Source organism: Nerophis ophidion, linkage group LG08 (assembly GCF_033978795.1).
Source record: "Nerophis ophidion isolate RoL-2023_Sa linkage group LG08, RoL_Noph_v1.0, whole genome shotgun sequence".
NCBI classification, from domain to species: Eukaryota; Metazoa; Chordata; class Actinopteri; order Syngnathiformes; family Syngnathidae; genus Nerophis; species Nerophis ophidion.
The window spans coordinates 20,303,102-20,323,649 of NC_084618.1; the positions used below are offsets into that span (position 1 = coordinate 20,303,102).

At 40.4% G+C, this 20,548-nt stretch overlaps 2 protein-coding genes across 2 annotated transcripts in view; both read right to left on the minus strand.

Annotated features, from left to right (window-relative positions):
- LOC133557500 (tetratricopeptide repeat protein 33-like) overlaps nucleotides 1-4,701 on the minus strand; it is a 28,719-nt gene extending 24,018 nt beyond the window's left edge. The window contains exons 1-2 of the mRNA XM_061907978.1: nucleotides 4,551-4,701; nucleotides 3,965-4,225 (exon numbers count right to left, since the gene is read on the minus strand). Of these exons, the coding sequence (XP_061763962.1) occupies nucleotides 3,965-4,188 (224 nt within the window). The 5' untranslated portion in view covers nucleotides 4,189-4,225; nucleotides 4,551-4,701. The remainder of the gene's footprint in view (nucleotides 1-3,964; nucleotides 4,226-4,550) is intronic.
- A 2,268-nt stretch (nucleotides 4,702-6,969) lies between these two features.
- Nucleotides 6,970-20,548, minus strand: part of LOC133557501 (5'-AMP-activated protein kinase catalytic subunit alpha-1-like) — a 40,834-nt gene continuing 27,255 nt past the window's right edge. The window contains exons 8-9 of the mRNA XM_061907979.1: nucleotides 15,783-15,909; nucleotides 6,970-8,588 (exon numbers count right to left, since the gene is read on the minus strand). Coding sequence (XP_061763963.1) covers nucleotides 8,311-8,588; nucleotides 15,783-15,909 — 405 coding nt within the window. The 3' untranslated portion in view covers nucleotides 6,970-8,310. The remainder of the gene's footprint in view (nucleotides 8,589-15,782; nucleotides 15,910-20,548) is intronic.

A 20,548-nucleotide genomic window follows, 5' to 3' on the forward strand; every position in this document is an offset into this window, starting at 1 on the left:
TGCGATGAGATGGCGACTTGTCCAGGGTTTTACCCCCGCCTTCCGCCCGAATGCAGCTGTGATAACCTCCAGCAACTCCCCCCCGCGACCCCGAAAGGGACAAGCGGTAGAAAATGGATGGATGGACGGATATAAATAGTATAACTGAATACTAAATAGTATGTGAAAGTTTGACTCCTACCTTGTTTACTTTCCTGGCGACCTCCTTAAAGTTTTGTAAACAATCAGAAATATCAAGCAGCTAAAGTGTTAAGTTTTGCATTTTTCCCAACATGCATTGTAAGGGATTTAAGGTTAACTACCAATGATTGCCCCCCCCCCCCGCCCCCACATACAAGGTGTGGCGAAATTATTTTCTGCATTTGACCCATCACCCTTGATCACCCCCTGTGAGGTGAGGGGAGCAGAGAGCAGCAGCGGTGGCCGCGCCCGGGAGTCAAATGGGAATGAATGGGTTTAATCTAGATTTCTTATGGTGCCTGGGAGTGTTTTATAATATCCACAAAGTTCAGTTAGCAATTTGCGTTTGTGCGGCCATTTTTGTTTTTTGCACCATGACTAGGGAAGGTGTCGTGAAATCGAGTAATGCGGACGCTGTATCAATTCAATGTGGTGAAGAAGGAGCTGAGCCGGAAGGCAAAGCTCTCAATTTACCGCCCGATCTATGGTCCCATCCTCACCTATGGTCATGAGCTTTGGGTTATGACCATGATCACATGAACAAGCGGCCGAAATGAGTTTCCTCCGCCGGGTGGCGCTCTCCCTTAGAGATAGGGTGAGAAGCTCTGTCATCCGGGAGGAGCTCAAATTAAAGCCGCTGCTCTTCCACATGGACATTAGCCAGATAAGGTGGTTCGGGCATCTGGTCAGAATGCCACCCTAGGGAGGTGTTTGGGGCACATCGGACCGGTAGGAGGCCACAGGGAAGACCCAGGACACGTTGGGAAAACTATGTCTCCCGGCTGGCCTGGGAACGCCTCGGGATCCCCCGGGGATAGCTGGACGAAGTGTCTGGGGAGAGGAAAGTCTGGGCTTCCCTGCTTAGGCTGCTGCCCCCGCGACCCGACCTCGGATAAGCGGAAGAAGCTGGATGGATGGATAGATGGACTAGGGAAGGTTGTTTGGATTGGGTCAAGAAATCTGCGTTCAAAGGACTCCGGCTTATTAGTGATTCCCAAAGCCCCAAAAAAGTCTGCGGGCTATAGAGCGTTTTCATTTCGGGTTCCAGTACTCTGGAATGCCCTCCCGGTAAAAGTTCGAGATGCCACCTCAGTAGAAGCATTTAAGTCTCACCTTAAAACTCATTTGTATACTCTAGCCTTTAAATACTCCCTTTTTAGACCAGTTGATCTGCCGTTTCTTTTCTTTTTCTCCTATGTCCCACTCTCCCTTGTGGAGGGGGTACGGTCCGATCCGGTGGCCATGTACTGCTCGCCTGTGTATCGGCTGGGGACATCTCTGCGCTGCTGATCCACCTCCGCTTGGGATGTTTTCCTGCTGGCTCCGCTGTGAACGGGACTCTCGCTGCTGTGTTGGATCCGCTTTGGACTGGACTCTTGCGACTGTGTTGGATCCATTATGGATTGAACTTTCACAGTATCATGTTAGACCCGCTCGACATCCATTGCTTTCCTCCTCTCCAAGGTTCTCATAGTCATCATTGTCACCGACGTCCCACTGGGTGTGAGTTATCCTTGCCCTTATGTGGGCCTACCGAGGATGTCGTAGTGGTTTTTGCAGCCCTTTGAGACACTAGTGATTTAGGGCTATATAGGTAAACATTGATTGATTGATTAATATAAGTTAATGCTGATCACAAGTCATAGTCATTGGCCTGATTTGTTAACATTGTTCATTGGCCGGTGGAAAAATTGCATTTGGAAACACCCAGGGGAGCAGATTCTTTATAGAATTAATGACGTCTCGCGGGCCAAACTGAAGAAGCAGACGGGCATACTTGCCAACCCTCCCGAATATCAGTGCCCCTCCCGTAAATCTCCTGGGGCAACCATTCTCCCAAATTTCTCCCGATTTCCAACAATATTGGGGGCGTGCCTTAAAGGCACTGCCTTTAGCGTCCTCCCTCACCTGAAAAGGAGACTATTATATATGTCTCCGTCATCCATTGGTTTGTCTAAAACCCATAAAGTAGGCAGGCACGGAGCTATTTCGAGCTATATCGGAGCGTGTGTTTAGCCAGCCGGCACGTTAATACACTGACACACAACGTCCGGATTTCCATCGTGCATTGCTTCAAAACTACGGCGAGTAGTAATGTCCAAAAAACATAACAGGGACGAAGCAGAAAAACGAAGAAGGGACAGTCATGGCGACGACGAGTAAGAAGAAGAACGCTTTTAAGTTCCAAAATGATTGTGAGAAATAATATGAGTTCATCCAGGACAGTTCGAAAGGGAAAGGGTATGCTGCCTGCAAATTTTGTAGATCAGACTTCTCCATTGAACACGGTGGACGAACGGATATACTCATTAATGAACTGATTACTTATATATATATATATATATATATATATATATATAAATAATAATTAAACGTCAGCAATCGTCACATACACATCGACCAATAAGAATTTGGCGGGGGAGGGTCGTGGCAGTAGTGCATTGTGGGTCATGGAAAGCTAACTGCTATATGCTACTGCCATAGTTAATTAAAATGAATCATTCAAAACTAGATTTTGACCCACTTCTATGGTGGAAGAACGATGAGCCCATATATAAATTATAAATAAATGGGTTGTACTTGTATAGCGCTTTTCTACCTTCAAGGTACTCAAAGCGCTTTGACACTACTTCCACATTCACCCATTCACACACACATTCACACACTGATGGAGGGAGCTGCCATGCAAGGCGCTAACCAGCACCCATCAGGAGCAAGGGTGAAGTGTCTTGCTCAGGACACAACGGACGTTGGTACTAGGTGGGGATTGAACCAGGGACCCTCGGGTTGCGCACGGCCATTCTACCACCGCGCCACGCCATATTAGAGGTGTGGGAAAAAATCGATTCAAATACGAATCGCGATTCTCACGTTCTGTGATTCAGAATCGATTCTAATTTTTTTCTAAATCTATTTTTTATCAATCCAACAAAACTACACAGCAACAATACAATCCAATTCCAAAACCAAACCTGACCCAGCAACACTCAGAACTGCAATAAACAGAGCAATTGAGGGGAGACACAAACACGACACAGAACAAACCAAAAGTAGTGAAACAAAAATGAATATTATCAACAACAGTATCAATATTAGTTAAGATTTCAGCATAGCAGTGATTAAAAATCCCTCACTGACATTATCATTAGACATTTGTAAAAATTAGAAAAAAGAACAATAGTGTCACAGTGGCTTACACTTGCATCGCATTTCATAAGCTTGACAACACACTGTGTCCAATGTTTTCACAAAGATAAAATAAGTCGTATTTTTGGTTCGTTTAATAGTTAAAACAAATTTACATTATTGCAATCCGTTGATAAAACATTGTCCTTTATAATCATAAAAGCTTTTTTTTTTTTCTAAATCTACTACTCTGCTAGCATGTCAGCAGACTGGGGTAGATCCTGCTGAAATCCTATGTATTGAATGAATACAGAATCGTTTTGAATCGGAAAAATATCGTTTTTGAATCGAAAAAATGTATATAAAATCGAATCGCAGCCCCTAAGAATCGATATTGAATCGAATCGTGGGACATCCAAAGATTTGCATCCCTAATATGTATGTATAAGACACACACATACCCCTCCCGAATGCGAATGTCTCAAAGTTGGCAAGTATGACTAGGGAAGGTTGTTTGGATTGGGTCGTATAAGTAAATGCTGATCACAAGTCAAAGTCATTGGCCTGATATATTAACACTGTTCATTGCCCGAACTGAAGAGTAATTTGGACACTATAAAAATGTTTTAATTTATTTCATTCAAACACATTTACTGACCTGCCTTGCTCGACCAGCTGGGTCCCCTCGTCCGTCAGCCTCTTGCTCTTGGCCGCGCAGTCCTCCAGCAGAATCTCTCGGCGGCGCTTGACGGCGTGGAGCCAGTTCACCCCCTCGCCCTGCGCCCCGGCGCTGTCCGGAGGCTTGTCGGCCGCCTCAAACTGCTGCGCCGCCACCTTGGACACCTTCTCGCCGACTTTACGCTTCCAGCCGAAAGAAGCCATGGCGGGCGTCACGTTGCCCTCAAACCTCCTTTTCACGCTGCGGGACGACAACAGGCGACTTGTTACTAAAAAGCAAACAGTTAGCGAATGATATCAACACAATTATGTCGCCATGTTTGTCTATGTGTGTTGGCCCTGCGATGAGGGGCGACTTGTCCAGGGTGTACACCGCCTTCCGCTCGATTGTAGCTGAGATAAGCAACAGCGCCCCCCGCCACCCCAAAGGAGAATTAGCGGTAGGAAAATGGATAATGCTTAATATTTAAGTATAAATGATGAACGTAAACAGAACATCCGGGTCACTAGTAATCTAGCTCAGGTTTGTTAGCTCGTATTTACTGTTCTGACCAAACAATACATACATTTGAATCAATTTGGATCACCAAACACCGCATGATGAATTTAAAGCCTTCAAGTCCGTTGGGATATTGCCACACACGCCTTCAAATAAAAGGACAACAAGAGGGAAATGTAATCGTTCGCCATGTTTGTTGTCCCGTCGGATGTGCGACCCGGAAGTGAATGTTTTTGTTGGCGCCTTAAAGAGACAGGCGTGACAAAATTGTCGTTTTTTTTTTTTATGGATAATTGTTGTAAATATGCGATTTTAAGTTGGTCGATACCATTTGCTACAGTCAAAACATGACCATAAATCGGGGATGGTGTGGTATATAAGTTATAATGCTGTTTTACCGTCGAGTCAATGAACAAAAATAGCTTCTAATGGCAGAACCACGCCCCCTCCTGGCTCGTTGCTATTTACATATATAAATGGATACATGGATGATACAGCAGATGATTGGGAGAATGTCATGTGGTCAGATGAAACCAAAATAGAACTTTTTGGTATAAACTCAACTGGTCATGTTTGGAGGAAGAAGAATACTGAGTTGCATCCCAAGAACACCATAACTACTGTGAAGCATGGGGGTGGAAACATCATGCTTTGGGCCTGTTTTTCTGCTAGGGGGACAGGACGATTGATCCGTGTTAAGGAAAGAATGAATGGGGCCATGTATCGTGAGATTTTGAGGCAAAACCTCCTTCCATCAGTGAGAGCTTTGAATGGTTGACCAAATACTTATTTTCCAGCATAATTTACAAATAAATTATTTTAAATTCCTACAATGTGATTTCCTGGATTTTTTTTTCACATTCTGTCTCTCACAGTTGAAGTGTACCTATCATGAAAACTACAGACCTCTGTCATCATTTTAAGTGGGAGAATTTGCACAATCGGTGGCTGAATAAATACTTTTTTGCCCCTCTGTATATGTATGTATATATATATGGGTATATATAATATATATGGCTCGTTATATAAATACCGTGTCTATAACACACCATATATATACATATATATATATATATATATATATATATATATATATATATATATATATATATATATATATATATATATATACACACATATATGTATGTATATATGTGTATATATACTAATATTATATATATAGCTAGGCACCAGCGCCCCCGCGATCCCAAAGGGAATAAGCGGTAGAAAATGGATTGATGGATGGATATATGTAGATACTTTTATATATATATATATACACACACACACATATGTATATACATACATATATATGTATATATCTATATCTATATTTACACACATGTATATATATATCTATATACAGACATACACACATATGTATTTACATATATATATTTACAAACATGTATATATATATATATCTATATACAGATATACACACATATGTATATACATACACACATATGTATATACGTATATATATACACACGTATATACATACGTATATATATATCTATATATATACATATATATGTGTATATATACATATGTATATATATACACATATGTATATACATACATATATATATAAATATATATATATATATATATATATATATACACATATAAATTTATATACATACATATCCATTTTCCAATATCCAAACTGTCTCTAACGTTAGAGGCCAGACATAACTTGTTAAATAAAACCTTGTTGCGGTTGTAATGAATACTCAGGCCTACTACGCTGCGGTATTTTAATGTTGGTCACTATGGTGGTACTTGTAGAGATAGATTTTTCTGTGGTGATGCTTGAAGAGTTTGAGAACCACTGATCTAATATATCCACCCTGAGTTATAGAACAAAAGTATTTCATAATTCATGACATTGAGTCAATTAAGTAACTACATTGCTGCTGACTCAGCACTTTATTCAGTTGGAATACTTAGTACTCTTTATTCAAGATGTCAAAAAAACAATATATTAAGAAAGCAATTGGAGGTTTGTGTGCAATTTAGCAGTTTATTAGGCAGTTGTGTATACAAATGATTTCCAACAATGTCCATTCAGATATACAACCCTCAATCTGATTGGGTCCCTTTACATACCAAACCCCAACCCCTCCCCCCCCCAAAAAAATGTCTTAAAAGCAGTGTCGACAAATTCTACTCCGGTCCGTCAAAAAAGGTCACATTTTCACACCTTTGTCGTTTTCCCCCTACAAAATCAACCTTGTAAGCCATGAGTGGCGAGAAAAGTGCCCCCTTTAGAACTAAATGTTTATCCTTAAGGACCGTTTGTCTTTTTCCTTGCTTAAAGAAAAGTGGTTCAGTCAGAAACTTTGTCTGAAATGTCAAAAACTTTTAAAGCTGTCTCTTTATGAAAACAAACAAAAAAAAGGACTTATGAGTTAACTTGGGTATGACAAAAATGATGCCTGTCACTATCAAATGTAAAGAGTCGTTTTGGCAAACAACGAGACAGCCACTGTAGTTTTTGCAGACCGCCTGTAATTTCTGTGAGCTTAAAGTTGGTTTTAAGTTTTTTTTTTTTAACAAACATGCACCTTCCTCATGGTGTGAAAACAGTTGCACAACAGAACGACAGTACTGAGAACGACGGTAAGGCAACCCCAACAGCAGATACGAACCGGACATGAAACGAGACATTTTTTTTGTTTTTTTTGAAACACCGCCGCAGCTCAAAAATAAAACGGGTGACACATTCGTAAGCTTGTCTGGTGTGTTTTTTTTGTTGTTGTTTTTTAATCCATCACCCCCCTAACTTCCCTTTCATTAGAATGATCTACCCGTTTAAAGCCCTCCGACTTTGCAGGAACGTGAGGGAAGTCGGGACGTCTTCTCCCGCTTCTCGTTTAAGCGCCCACGTGGTGGGTTGGCATGACCGAACTGCACGCAGGCAAAAGGCGATTTTGTTTTTCTTCCGACTCTCAATTATAGACGTCATTGTAGTAGCAAAATAAACAAAATACGACATGTAAACAAAACAAAAGCAAAAAAAAAGTAAATCAAGGCGTCATTTTAATAATACGTGACACCGGAAAGAGGATGATATATCTCAGGATATCAAAGACGCTCTCGGATGATTGACGGGCACGAGTGATGTGGATTCAAAAAAGCCGAACACGGCGATACATCCAACACAAGTCCACCTACTTGATAAATATGACGTCTTTATATATATATATATATATATATATATATTCATTAAAAAAAATGTCGGGGACAAACAAAGTTAACTCTACAGCGACGAGGACGACAAAAAACAAAGTGTGGTGCTGATGACTACAGGTACATGAACGGGGGGTCATTGCAGTCCAATGACGGCGCCGCCAAACATCCTGATCCCCACCCAGAGCAGCAGGAATTAAAGAAAGTTGTGCAAAAGTGCTTCTTCCTGCGTCCTAAAAGCATCCTCCTCTGCAGCAAACGAAAGAAAAATAACTTGATCTCACTCTTTAGTACTAGAAGCAGTGCCCACTGGTTACAACAGTACAGGGAATTCAGTGTCGTCACTTTGTTTTTGTTTTTTAACTGTTAAATTGATCTGGAAGCAAGCAAAAGGCTTTCCTTGACTCTTGTCAGCTCAACCGTTTTGCGGCGGCCTCGAAATCCCTCACATTCCCTTCCAGCCCAGCGCCGCGTCCCCTCAGCTTCAGGAAGCCTGCATCGGTCCTCAGCCGGGATGAGCCGAGCCGTGAATTGCATGCTTATTGCTATAAAGACACTCGGGAGGAGCAAACAAGGCTATAGCGATTGTTGTGGAATTTTTTTGTTTGTTGTTATTTTTTTATTGTTGCGAGCTATCGTGCGAGCAGCTTGATCAGGTTAGCGCACATCTCAAAGAACTCGATGGTGTGGCTCCCCGGTCGAGGCACTGACGGGACGTCGGCGGCCACCATGGAGTCGATGGATGAGGTCAGCGAAGACGCGAGCGAGCCCTCCGGGGCCTTGGGCGGCGGCGGCGCCGTGGCGCCGGACTCCGCCCCCTCCGCGTCGTTCTTGATGGTGGTGCGGTAGTTGCCCACCGAGCCAGACCGGAGAGGGGTCGCCGTTCCTGATTTAGTTTCCAACATGTCATCTGAAGGAGACAAACCAATGTGACTTCATTTATTGCTTGGCAGGGGTTGACTCTGGAACAGATTACTTCTACAGTATTGGTACCTCCATTTTCTTCACACCCACTTTTTGTATGATAAATAAATGATAAATGGGTTACAGTGTCTCCCCCAGAAAATTTGTTAGTTAAGGTGGTGACTCTCCAGGGCAGGGGTCGGGAACCTTTTTTGGCTGAGAGAGCCATGAAAGCCAAATATTTCAAAATGTATTTCCGTGAGAGCCATATCATATTTTTTAACACTGAATACAACTAAATGCGTGCATTTTTAAGTAAGACCAACATTTTTAGAGTATAATAAGTCTCCTATTCTTTTTAATAACATTGTTATTCTGAAGCTAACCAATAATAAATAAAATGTCATGTCTGTTGATCATGTTTTTGTTTGGCCATGTGCTGTTTGTCCTTTGGACTCTTAAGTTCCTGTTTTTTTTCCACTCCCTTGTCTGGTTTCCTTGGTTACTCATTTTGTCCAGCTGTCTCTGGTGGACAAAATGCCCGCTCACCTGCTTCCCGAGCACTAATCAGAAGCAGTATTTAAGCTCGTCTTTGCCAGTCAGTCGCCCTGTGCTGACTTGTTTCATGCCTTGCCATAGTTTCGTGCTTCATGCCATGCCAAGTAAGTTTTGTTTGATTTATGTTCTTAGTCTGTTTATGCGTTAGCTTTGTTCCTTAGCCCGAATTTTTTGGTTAAAATTAAATCATGTTTTTACCTAAAGGCCATGTCTCGAGTAGTCCGTCTGCCTTCCTGGGAGAACAACCCCGTAGCAAACTGCGACCCCCCCCATCGTGACATTAAATACTTCTTACCATTAATGCGACTTCTTGAACAGGTGCGGTAGAAAATGGATGGATGGATTTAAATGCATGAGAATGTTTTTTATTTTGAACATTATTTTTAGCACTGTGAATTCCAGCGTATTTATTCATAATTATTGTGTTAAGCAATGTCAGCTAAGATTTATCTGAGAGCCGGATGCAGTTATCAAAAGAGCCACATCTTGCTCTAGAGCCATAGGTTCCCTACCCCTACTCCAGGGTGAGGGGACTGGGGTATCTCAGCCTGTCGCCATCACGTTTCCACCTCATCGCTGCCACCACAGCCTTGGGGGGGGACAATAGACTACAGACTGTGGTGAAGTAGGCCGGCTTCGTCGCATGAAGAGGCCTAAAACTTTTGGTTGTGTTTTCCGCTCCATTTGCTGAATGACGATATAAAACTCAATATTTTTTCCGTTAAGTAAAAACAAAACAGTCCTAGTTACCTGAGATACTAAAATAATGACTTAAACTGTCAAATTAATGACTTACTGTAAGTAAGCGTTTGAAAAAAAGGGTAACGTGCTGACATACGCTCAACTCATCATGCTTAATTTATTACAGCATTTGGGAAGCCTGTCGTTGATTTTTATTATGTAAATGTTATATTTTTATCAACATGTGATAGCAGGGACCCTGCCATTCAAAAACTAGGCTGCTACATCACTAATGATTAATGTAACTATAGCAGAAAAAAATAGTACAATAGCAATAAGAGAGACTATTCATCCCTGAACACCATGGAGTTCATGTAGGCTTTATGATGCACTTAATGATAATAATATTGGACTAGATTTATATCACGCCTTTCTATTGTTAGATACTCAAAGCGCTCACAGAGAAGTGGGAACCCATCATTCATTCACACCTGGTGGTGGTAAGCTACATCTGTAGCCACAGCTACCCTGGGGTAGACTGACGGAAGCGTGGCTGCCAGTTTGCGCCTACGGCCCCTCCGACCACCACCAATCATTCATTCATCATTCATTCACCAGTGTGAGCGGCACCGGGGGCAAGGGGGAAGTGTACTGCCCAAGGACACAAAGGCAGCGATTTGGATGCCAATAGGTGGGAAGCGAACCTGCAACCCTTAGGTTTCTGGCACGGCCGCTCTACCCACTATGCCATGCCGCCCCAATCACTTACATTATTATATAAACTATCGGAGACAGAAACTCTTCACTTAACATAATCTCCTTTTTTGCTGCTTCAACACTGCTCAATCAACACAGAAAAAGGTAAAATAACTTTTTAATAGTTTAATAATAACTTAGTTGTTAACTGTAGGTCGATAATGCTTGTCTTTCTCTCAGACACGCACGCCCGTACAGTGAGCTAACGATACGCTAAAAGCTAATTAGCCTTCACCTCAGGGACTGCGAGCAAGCTGACCTGCCGCTTATGCTTTTTAGAACGTCAACGGGCTCATAGTGATGTTACTAGTACCGTATTTTTCGGACTATAAGTCGCAGTTGTTTTTCATAGTTTGCGACTCATACTCAGGAGCGACTTATGTGTGAAATTATTAACACATTACCGTAAAATATCAAATAATATTATTTAGCTCATTCACGTAAAAGACTAGACGTATAAGATTTCATAGAATTTATCGATTAGGAGTGACAGTTTGCTTGGTAAACGTATAGTTATAGTTATTTGAATGACTCTTACCATAATATGTTACGTTAACATAGCAGGCACCTTCTCAGTTGGTTATTTATGCCTCATATAACGTACACTTATTCAGCCTGTTTTTCACTATTTTTTATTTATTTTAAATTGCCTTTCAAATGTCTATTCTTGGTTCTGGGTTTTATCAAATAAACTTCCCCAAAAAATGCGACTTACACTTCAGTGCGACTTATATGCGATATGTTTTTTTCCTACTTTATTATGCATTTTCGGAAGGTGCGAGTTATACTCCAGTGCGACTTATATACGGTATGTTTTTTTCCTACTTTATTATGCATTTTCGGAAAGTGCGACTTATACTCCGGAGCGACTTATACTCCGAAAAATAAGGTAATTTTACTTTCCGAAACCGATACGGATAATTTTTTGATATTACATTTTAAAGCATTTATCGGCCGATATTATCGGACATCTCTGTTAAAAACGCTCCCACAAAGTAGCAGTGTGGCTGAAGTTACATTAGACGTTAAAATTAGAAAATAAACAGTTATATCGTACGATAGACATTTTTATAGCGGACGATTCGTGCCACTATATACAGCAGGGCTCTTCAACTGACGGCCCGGGAATGATACCAGACCGGGCCCTTGAGTTTGGTTAAACATTTATAAGGGTCTAAATAACTTTGCGTCAGATTGGGGCGGTATAGCTCGGTTGGTAGAGCGGCCGTGCCAGCAACTTGAGGGTTGCAGGTTCGATCCCCGCTTCCGCCATCCTAGTCACTGCCGTTGTGTCCTTGGGCAAGACACTTTACCCACCTGCTCCCGGTGCCACCCACACTGGTTTAAATGTAACTTAGATATTGGGTTTCACTATGTAAAGCGCTTTGAGTCACTAGAGAAAAAGCACTATATGAATATAATTCACACTTAATTCACATTTCCAAAAATACAAAATCACTGTCAACTAAAAGATTTTTGACTAGCCTCTTTGCATAAGGTTTGGCAGACCCCTGCATTGACATTTTACACTCCTGCATCCTCTACTTGTGTTCTGCATAGGTTTTCTGAAATGTGTAACTCTGATAAAAAACAAAAAGAGACCAAAAGCAAATGTCCAAGGCTTCTCATAACAAGAGCAATAGTGAAGGCTCCTTGCATAATTTAGGTGAAAAGCCCTGACTTACAGGATATTGCAGTAACGACCAGCACTTTATTACTAATCTCTTGGAACAGATCACTAAAAGACTAAAAACGAGAGCAGACTGTGTTGCACTGGACTTTTTTATAAACTCAGCTATGCCCATAAAACTAGAAGCAGGGCACAAAAGCTTGGCCGAGGCTTTGAGTTATACGACTTTGCCCCTGTGAGTCACAACGTCTAGTATTTTTATTGAAGGTTCTGCTGGGCGCCGCGGGCTGTAAATGCTAACCTGCGTCAATCATTTATCAAGTCTGCACATTACCACTGTTGGAAGGCGGTACGTCGGCAACTTTCTGGACGTTGAAGGAGGCAGGTTTAAGTTAATGAGACAATTTGAAGAATGTAGTTAAGGAAACATTGTGTATATGTGCTCACAGGAGTCAATATGATCCCAAGTAGGGCTGGGCGATATATCGATATACTCAATGTATCGCGGTTTGTCTCTGTGCGATGTACAAAATGACTACATCGTGATATTCGAGTATACGTTCTCACGCAGTTGCTTTTAGCTGCGGGCATTACACTACAGGCTCTTCTCACATTTTCTTGTCTCTCCTTCTCACAGACAGCAATCGCGCCTTCTCACATACGTCACATACCTATACGCCCTCGCAGAGCAGAGAGGTAGCAGCATGGGTAACGTTAGCTGCGGTGCTAGCGGAGTCGTGCGAGTGGTAATACGGGAAAAAGCAGGTGCGAATCTGGTAACATATGAAGGAAGAATTAATTCCCAAGAAAAACGGCAGGGGGTTACATCGTCTGGCGGTGGTTTGGCTTCAAGCGGGAAGATGTCGAACAGACAACTGGAATTTGTCAAGTGTGGGGCAAAAGCGTTGCTACAAACAGTAGCATCACTGCTACTTTGTCTTGTTATATTCTTATTTTACTGTTATATTGTTATTCCCATTGTTGCTTTTTATTTTTTTATCCTTTTTGTAATATTTCTCTATTTTGTTTCCTTTTAAACCCCCATTATTTACTTTTTATTTTTTTTTTTTTTTTTTTAAATTGGTCTCAACTCTGTACACTGCTGCTGGAATTTTAATTTTCCTGAAGGAACTTTCCTGAAGGAATCAATAAAGTACTATCTATCTATCTATCTATCTATCTAATATGTAGCATCATTTGAAATATCAATCAATGTTTACTTATATAGCCCTAAATCACTAGTGTCTCAAAGGGCTGCACAAACCACAGCACAAACCCCTACGACATCCTCGGTAGGCCCACATAAGGGCAAGGAAAACTCACACTCTAGGGGACCGAAAGCAATGGATGTCGAGCAAGTCTAACATGAAACTGTGAAAGTTCAATCCATAGTGGCTCCAACATCACCCGCTAGAGAATGAAGAGTGCTTGAAACTCCGCATGTCAACATCTTGGCCGGTGCCACACCCAACAAAATGCCGAGGCAAACATTTCCAGATCTACGCCGTATGAAAAAAAATTGTCAACAACAAAAGTAGATAACGTCCGCAGTAACCTACCACATAGCGAAGGACGAACACTATTTGATTTCCTATTAGGCAGCTCATTTTCGTTTGACAGTTAATGAAATATCTTGTGTGACATCATGCACAAAAGTGCACTTTATTTGTTTTAAATCCTTGTAGTGGCGTTCTGTACAAAATGTGCACTTTTGTGCATGAGCAGTATAGCTTGGTTGGTAGAGTGGCCGTGCCAGCAACTTGGGGGTTGCAGGTTCGATTCCCACTTCCGCCATCCTAGTCGCTGCCGTTGTGTCATTGGGCAAGACACTTTACCCACCTGCTCCCAGTGCCACCCACACTGGTTTAAATGTCGTGCGAGTGGTAATACGGGAAAAAGCAGGTGCGAATCTGGTAACAAATGAAGGAAAAATTAATTCCCAAGAAAAACGGCAGGGGGTTACATCGTCTGGCGGTGGTTTGGCTTCAAGCGGGAAGATGTCGAACAGACAACTGGAATTTGTCAAGTGTGGGGCAAAAGCGTTGCTACAAAAAGTAGCATTACTGCTACTTTGTCTTGTTATATTCTTATTTTACTGTTATATTGTTATTCCCATTGTTGCTTTTTATTTTTTTATTATTTTTGTAATATTTCTCTATTTTGTTTCCTTTTAAACCCCCATTATTTACTTTTTTTTTTTTTTTTAATTGGTCTCAACTCTGTACACTGCTGCTGGAATTTTAATTTTCCTGAAGGAACTCTCCTGAAGGAATCTATAAAGTACTATCTATCTATCTATCTATCTATCTATCTATCTATCCATCTATCTATCTAATATGTAGCATCATTTGAAATATCAATCAATGTTTACTTATATAGCCCTAAATCACTAGTGTCTCAAAGGGCTGCACAAACCACAGCACAAACCCCTACGACATCCTCGGTAGGCCCACATAAGGGCAAGGAAAACTCACACTCTAGGGGACCGAAAGCAATGGATGTCGAGCAAGTCTAACATGAAACTGTGAAAGTTCAATCCATAGTGGCTCCAACATCACCCGCTAGAGAATGAAGAGTGCTTGAAACTCCGCATGTCAACATCTTGGCCGGTGCCACACCCAACAAAATGCCGAGGCAAACATTTCCAGATCTGCGCCGTATGAAAAAAAATTGTCAACAAGAAAAGTAGATAACGTCCGCAGTAACCTACCACATACCGAAGGACGAACACTATTTGATTTCCTATTACGCAGCTCATTTTTGTTTGACAGTTAATGAAATATCTTGTGTGACATCATGCACAAAAGTGCACTTTATTTGTTTTAAATCATTGTAGTGGCGTTCTGTACAAAATGTGCAGTTTTGTGCATGAGCGGTATAGCTTGGTTGGTAGAGTAGCCGTGCCAGCAACTTGGGGGTTGCAGGTTCGATTCCCACTTCCGCCATCCTAGTTACTGCCGTTGTGTCCTTGGGCAAGACACTTTACCCACCTGCTCCCAGTGCCACCCACACTGGTTTAAATGTAACTTAGATATTGGGTTTCACTATGTAAAGCGCTTTGAGTCACTAGAGAAAAGCGCTATATAAATATAATTCACTTCACTTCACTTCACACTTTAATTTAGTGTTGTTTTGATATGCCATCTTAGTAAAATCATGCACACAAGTGCACTAAGAGCTTGTTTTAAAATGTCTCTGACAATCTTGCACTTTCTGTTTGGAAATGACATGAATGTTTGTGCCACTGCTTAAAAACTGTTTTATAAATACACTTTTGGTCAATTGACTTTCCTCTCTGCATGAAAGCTTAAACTGAGCCTATATTAATGCAGTATGAAGAAGAATGTTTTAATGTAGACACATAGAATCCTCATACTGCTGTGATTATATGTATCAAGTGTTCATTCAAGACTAAGGCAAAATATGGAGATATATATCCTGTATTGCGATATGGCCTAAAAATATTGAGTTATTAAAGAAAGGCCATATCTGTGTATTACATTAACACTGCTGGCATTCCCACGCTATTATTAATCATCCGCAACAGACGACATTGATCGTGCCATTCCTACGTACCGTCTATGCTACGGAAGTCGAGGAGGTAGGTTCGGCTGTCCACTTGGTAGAGTTGAAGGCTCATCTTGGTTTGCATGCTCGTCACTGGGTTTTTCCTTCTCACGCGTAAATAATAGGGATTCACCACCTGACAGCATTAAAAAAAAAAGGGTTAAAAAACATCAAATAAAACAAACACAACTATATTTAAATCAGTGTTACTTAACCAAAGGGCCTGGGACGCAAAAAATATCTGTTTTTCAGCTGTGGTCCGTATGGGCCTTAGCGGTATTCAGTTCTAGTACATTTGTCCACCACTTCTAGACATAAATGGGTTGTACTTGTATAGCGCTTTTCTACCTTCAAGGTACTCAAAGCGCTTTGACATTACTTCCACATTTACCCATTCACACACACATTCACACACCGATGGAGGGAGCTGCCATGCAAGGCGCCAACCAGCACCCATCAGGAGCAAGGGTGAAGTGTCTTGCTCAGGACACAACGGACGTGACGAGGTTGGTACTAGGTGGGATTTGAATAAGGACATGTCCAACAGAGGAAGTCTGGAGCTTAAGTCATTCCTGTTTCTTCAGCGCAAAAAAGTGATGAGCTGCATTTTCATGTGAACTTTATTTAGGTGACATATTGATAATTAATTTAGTATACATAGATTTTAGCACAACATAATTGCATGCAAATACATTTTTTGTCTGTTATAGTATGTAGTAGGGCTGGGCAATAAGGACAAAAAAAGTATATCTCGATATATTTTTACTTAAACTCGATATTCGATACATATATAGATATACTGTGTGGAAGTCTGGGGGAATAATTATAAAAGCTCATTAAACTCAATAACTATACTTCAGAAAAGAGCTGTACGCATAATCAACAAGGTTGGATATCTGGACCATACTTATTCACTATTCTTACAGTCAAGAATATTGAAATGATATTATTTTGTATCAAACTGCACAAATAATGTATAAAGCCAAAATAAATAAACTCCCAGGAAGCGTTCAAAAATCGTTCAGCACACGAGAGGGGGATTATGATTTAGATATTGGGTTTCACTATGTAAAGCGCTTTGAGTCACTAGAGAAAAAGCGCTATATAAATATAACTCACTTCACTTCATTTAAGGGGAAATTTTAATTTCAAAATGCTTAGTTGTAGAACGACCATCAAAAGTTTTTGTATTTCAATCTGTGGAGTGAAACTATGGAATGGTTTGAATGTGGAGTTGAAGCAATGTCCAAACATAAACCAGTTTAAAAAGAAGTATAGGTACATGGTATTCCAGAGGTACAGAGATGAAGAAGGGCTTTGATATTGGGTTTCTTGTGTTACAAAAGAGTTAGGGGCTGCCCATTGAGGCACTTGTACCGCTGTTTTTTTCATACTATTTCCATGAGCACTTGTGGTAACGGTGTGGCTATGTATGTGTGTAGTGTGCATATGTATGTATATATTTATCATTTATGTATATACAAGTTCATTAAGTTTGTACATAGAGTGAACAAGGAAGTTCGAGCTCAGAGTAATTTATGATTTAAAGAAAAGGGGTGGGATTAAAAAAGTCTATACTTCTTCTCACTCATTTTCAAATATGTAAAAAAAAAAAAAAAAAAGTCGAATGCTAATTTGTTTTTGTTTTTTTTCCATTGTTTTCATTTTGTTAAAATAGCCGTTAAGGCTATAGCACTGTATTGGATCATGCTTGCTCTTGTTTTTTTTTTTTTGCATATTTGAAATAAAAAAAATATATCAATATCAATATATTTTCCGGTGAAAGCACACATATTAATATATTCGTTTTTGAGCGAGATTCACTGAAATTGAAGTGAATGACAACTGTGCTGGCACTTTTATTAACCCAGTTTGGCTTCAATCGGGAATATTTTCAACATTTCTGCTGCAAAAGCGTTGCTACAAAAAGTAGCAGCACCGCTAATGTAGCATCATTTGAAAACTCACCCGCTGGAGAATGAGTGCTTGAAACTCTGCGTCAACATCTTCGTTCGGTGTCACACCAACAAAATGCCGAAGCAACCGTTTTCACTAGGGATGCACCGAAATGAAAATTTGTGGCCGAAGCCGAATAACATTTAAAAGCTTGGCCGAAGGCCGAATACTGAATACCGAATAATGAATGCAGTTTTTCACAATTTTTTTTTATATTGCATAAATAGCCTACAATAAATTTTTAGACATGTTTTTTAAATAAAAGTACATTTTAATTGAATATTGACATTTTTTTAATATTCCAGTAGCCTTTGCTTTTCAAAAAAAGCACAACGTTTTTCATTTATATTAGGCCTTAAAACAAAACATGCATTCCAAAAAAAAAAAAAAAAAAGTGCATTAAAGTGGATAAACCCACAACAAATGAATTATTGTCCTTTTGGCAAAAGTCTGCTTAGCCACAGTAGATAGACTAATAATGTAAACAGAAGGTTGAAGTAAATCTTAATTAAGTGTGTGCTTGTAACTAGGGATGTCCCGAGCCAATATTGATATCGGAAATCGGTCCGATATTAGCCAAAAAAGTGAATATCGGATTTTATCGGACTGAATCTAAAAACTCCGATATAAGCGCTCCGATATAAGCTGTCCATTTGCCGCTGCAGCACTTCTATAATAGGTGACTGGTTTGATCACACTCCAACACAGTAATTAACATTGGTGGCGGCCGCGGAAGAAGAGCGTCTCTGATCCAGCATGCACAGCCCACGTGATCACAACAACGACAACGCGTGTGCTCAGCAAAGTGTAGTGATGTCGGCTGTGTAGAAGTATTTTAACTCACAGCATGCCGAAATGCTTATCTTCTTAAAAAAAAATCTCCACATTATGCTCGGACTGCAGAAAGCGGAGAAGGAGGAGGAGGAGGAGTAGTAAGGGTAGTCAGCACTGACTGATTATTATTTGTTTTATGCTCTTGTTATTAGAGTGATATGTTTATTGTGTTTACACTATTCTTCAGTGAAGACTAAGAGTAATTACTACATTGTTTTGGGCATAGTCAGTCAGTGAAACTGGAGCTGTGAACTCTTAATTTAGAGCAGTTGGACAGTGGACAATATTGTGTTGTTTTTGTGGTTTTTGTCCCTGCCCACAGTTGTTTCCAACATATGCTGACAGTAAAAAAATAACTGAAGTGAACTTGAATTGTTTGCACTTTAAAACGTTTTTTGTTTTTTTTATTGGATTTATTTAGGTTATTTTTCAGGGTCTTCTAATTTATTTTTAATTTATTCTTTTCAATTGTATAATTATGTTGGTATTAGTGGTTATTTTGCACTTTAAATATAACATTTTGTTTTTATTGGATTTGTTGAGGTAATACTCTTACGTTGAAGGTTAAAATTTATGTAACCAATTGGTTAATAATAAATGGGTCAGTTTTTCCTATACCTACTCTTGCTGACTATTGTTTTCTGTTTTAACACTACAAAATCAGTAACAGTAACATCACTTTATCAAGCCTTTTCTAACATTCTACAAAACAAAATAAGGAATAAATATATGTATGATTCGTGCCTATATCGTATCGTATTGATATCGGTATCGGCAAATACTCAAGGCTACAATATCGGTATCGTATCGGAAGTGAAAAAGTTGTATCGGGACATCCCTACTTGTAACCTCATACACTTATACAGGTAGCCTACACAACAGGCTAAAAATGTGTTTAAACAGCACACACACAATGTAAAGAGCACACATCAGAGAAATACCGTCTGCTCGGTATCGTGTAACGGGGCTCAATGTGCTCCATGAGTCTCCGAAAGCCAGTGTCTTCCACAACACTAAATGGTTGTTCATCCAAAGTCATAAACTCCATTACTTTCTTTGTAATTCCGTTTGCTTTGGCACTGTCAGTCGCAACCTTTTTCGCCCTCTCAAAGACGTCGGCCACAAGGCACCTCCTCGAGACAAATTGGCTGAACATTCGTTGCAAACTGCAATACTTTTGTCACTTTCCGACACTTTAAAATATCTCCACACTGCTGACATTTTTCCGAAGGCGCCTGGTTACAACGTCACCCTGTCACTGCACGTTGGTTGATTGCGTCACCGCCTCAAAAAATTGCGTCATTGCGTCACACGCCACTATTCGGCCTTGCATTTAACTCATTCCACCGAAGGCCGAATGTGGCTTTTTTTTGCTATATTCGGCCGAATATAATCGGTTACCGATTAATCGGTGCATCCCTAATTTCCACATCAACACCGTATGAAAAAAAAAAAAATGTCAACAACAGAGGGAGATAACTTCCGCAGTAACCTACCAGATAGGAAGGACATACACTATTTGATTTCCTATTATGCAGCTCATTTTTATTTGACAGTTATTGAAATATCTTGTGTGACATCATGCACAAAAGTGCACTTTATTTAAAGTTAAAGTACCAATGATTGTCACACACATACTAGATGTGGCAAAATTATTCTCTGCATTTGACCCATCACCCTTGATCACCCCCCCTGAGAGGTGAGGGGAGCAGTGGGCAGCAGCGGTGCCGCGCCCGGGAATCATTTATAGTGATCAACCCCCAATTCCAACCCTTGATGCCAAGCAGGGAGGTAATGGGTCCCATTTTTATAGTCTTTGGTATGACTCGGCCGGGATTTGAACTCACTGTTTTAAATATTATAGTGGCATTTTAATTTAGTGTTGTTTTGATATGTCATCTTGGTGACATTTTGCACAAAAGTGCACTCATAGCTTGTTTTAAAATGTCTCTGACAATCTTTCTGTTTTGGAAATGACATGAATG